General features: G+C 38.2%; 1 protein-coding gene across 1 annotated transcript; it reads left to right on the top strand.

Moving 5' to 3' along the window:
- Nucleotides 1–737: 737 nt before the first annotated feature.
- Nucleotides 738–2,657, top strand: LOC108470272 (protein DUF642 L-GALACTONO-1,4-LACTONE-RESPONSIVE GENE 2). Its single transcript, XM_017771569.2, has 3 exons — nt 738–1,151; nt 1,250–1,747; nt 1,892–2,657. Exons 1-3 carry the CDS (start codon nt 1,013–1,015, stop codon nt 2,410–2,412), a joined length of 1,158 nt encoding a protein of 385 aa, XP_017627058.1. The 5' UTR covers nt 738–1,012; the 3' UTR covers nt 2,413–2,657.
- Nucleotides 2,658–3,067: the final 410 nt, after the last annotated feature.

Raw genomic sequence — 3,067 nt, forward strand, 5'->3', positions numbered from 1 at the left:
CCTGTAATATATTGGACCACTGGGATTGAATTTCAGACATCTTCAAATCTCGATTCTCATCCCATTTTTTTAACATTTGAGTAACAACACACCTACTCTTCCTAGGAATATACAGTTTCCACTTTTAGCTCTTCACCTATACGTGGGAGCACCAGTTTCTCTTCTTAAATTCAAACTATGTTATTATGTTTTATTTATGTCGTAACATAAAGCAAATGGAGAGTTGTTGGACTAAGCAGACAAAACCAAACCATTATGATTGCAACCATGGTTAGATCTTGGATAATTATCGAACCGGATTTTCAGTTCACTACAGAACAAAAAAGATATGGGTATCCGGTCACCGACACATTATACAAGAACAAAAAATATTTACAGTTTCTATCTTTAGAAAAAAAGTTGGAAGATTTTCATTTTATGATACTAGAATGGTATTAATACTTGTCTGGAATAAAGAATGTGGTCGATGTGGAAGGCTTAACACCAATTTCATACAGCTGATTTGGACTTTGACTTCATTCATAATTTTGAAATAATTTAATTTAATTTTTAAGTATCACATAATAATATTCATAGAAAGAATGTTAAGCAGCTTAAAACCAACTCATGTCTCAATAATTTTTGAAAATCTTTAAATTGGATATTTAAGTAGGTTGAAATACTAATGATGTTACTTTGTTACCATAAATGTTGGGTTTTACATCTGTATCTGATCTTGTAATAAACATTTAAATGTCTTTTCTATTCCATTAATTGTGGAGAAGAAATCGGGTTGAAAATTGGAAATAATTGAGACTCTCCTCCGACAACCCCCGTTGTTGCTGTAAAGCATCTTTTTGGGCTCTTTGCTTAACACGCCATTTATGTATGCCAACACTAATTACTTTTTGCTATTTCTCTTTCTATCCCATTTCTCACTATAAATGCAAGCACTTGGATCCCTACCCTTTAGCTCCTCACTCATCTCTTTTAACTCCTCTGGGTTATTTCTTTGTCTAACGAAGAAAAGAAAATGACAATATCTGCTTCATTTTTGCTTGCTTTTACCTTGCTGCTCACTGGGTGTGTTTTGGGTCCTATATCTCTTGTTTCAGCCAAACATGGTGTTCCATCTTATGCTCATAAGAAAATCGCTTCTAAACCTTTTGAAGGTAAAAAATATCACTGGGTATTTGTTGTTGTTGTTTTATTTATTTATTTATTTACAAATGCAAACTCCTTGAAATCTTGGTTTTGCTGCTTGTTTCAGGGTATCTTGAAAATGGCAACTTTGAAGAACAGCCCAACCCGACTGCCATAAAGAAAACAGTACTCATAGGAGCACACGCACTTCCCAAATGGACTATCACAGGGTTAGTCGAGTACATCTCCGGTGGGCCTCAGCCTGGTGGGATGTTTTACCCTGTCGCTCATGGCGTCCATGCGGTGAAGCTGGGAAACGAGGCCACCATTTCTCAAACCATACCTGTAAAACCAGGGGTACTGTATGCGCTGACATTTGGGGCGTCCAGGACTTGTGCGCAAGACGAGGTGTTGAGAGTGTCGGTGGGTACTCAGTCAGGGGACCTCCCCTTGCAGACCTTGTACAGTAGTATGGGTGATGACGTTTATGCTTGGGGTTTCATTCCCAAAACCAAGTATGCCACTGTTAAATTCCATAACCCAGGTGTTCAAGAGGATCCCACCTGTGGTCCATTGTTGGATGCGGTTGCTATTAAGGAGCTTGTCCGTCCCAGAGCTACCAGATGTAAAGACCTATACCCAATTCTTATGCTGGTTTTTATTTGCAAAGTTGTTTACTTTTTCAATTTGGGTAGGATTAGTTTGGATTTCAAAATTCGGGTATGTTATTTATTTGGTTCAATATTTAAACCATGATTAAACATTGCAGATAATCTGGTGAAGAACAGTGGCTTTGAAGAGGGTCCTCATCGCCTAGTCAACTCCACCAATGGTGTCTTGCTTCCCCCTCGGCAAGAGGATTTCACATCCCCACTCCCGGGCTGGATCATTGAATCACTTAAAGCCGTAAAATTCATCGATGCAAAGCACTTCAACGTCCCGGCCGGACACTCCGCAGTCGAGCTGGTTGCCGGGAGAGAAAGTGCCATCGCCCAGATCCTCAGGACCATCCCCAACAAATCATACAACATGACATTCGTCATCGGGGACGCTCGCAACGGTTGCAACGGAGAAATGATGGTGGAGGCATTCGCTGCCAAACATACAGTCAAAGTTCCCTTCACATCACGTGGAAAAGGTGAATTCAAGGCTGCAAGCTTAATGTTCAAAGCTGATACAGCCAGGACAAGAATCACATTCTACAGCTCTTACTACCACACGAGGAGTGATGACTTCGGGTCTCTTTGTGGTCCTGTTCTGGATGAAGTTAGGGTTTACCCTATTGCTTAGATGCCAAGTAAAATTTTTTTTATGAAGCACTAGAGCATATAAGATGGTAAGTGAAGGGTTTTGTAATGGTTTTACGTTTGTATATTTAGCGGTTCTGGTAAGCTGTCTAAAACCAGATGGAGGAATGCGTTGCCAATGTTGACTTTCAGCAATCATGGATAACAATTTGAAGATGCTATCTGTGTTTGATCATTCTTTGGACGGTCTTAACTTTATGTATCAATAAAATTCAAAGTAAAAAGGAACCAGTAGTAGCCTGATTTCCAACATCTTCAATGGTGATCAAACCAATATGAGCTGTCGGGTTCTTTGCCTTCACATCATTTTGCTTGGGTATCAAATGAATGAAATGTAGCCATTACTCAAAGAAGTAGACTAATAATAAGACAACTCATTCTTGATGTATCAAGTCTAAAGTGGATGAAAACTGGAGACTAAAATCTTTCTCCATCTTATCCATCATGTTGTGAAGATGGACAATTTTAAAATTGAAAAAATTGGTCCCTTTCTTATTAAAAAATTGGAGCTATTTAATCCTTGTCAAATTCGAATTTGAGCAATTAAACAATGCTAATATTTTCCGTCAATTGTACATAATTTTAATTGATATAGTAACAAATTTATCTTTTGATATTTACATATTTTATCATTTTAC

The sequence above is a fragment of the Gossypium arboreum genome, chromosome 8, assembly GCF_025698485.1.
Source record: "Gossypium arboreum isolate Shixiya-1 chromosome 8, ASM2569848v2, whole genome shotgun sequence".
Taxonomy (NCBI): domain Eukaryota; kingdom Viridiplantae; phylum Streptophyta; class Magnoliopsida; order Malvales; family Malvaceae; genus Gossypium; species Gossypium arboreum.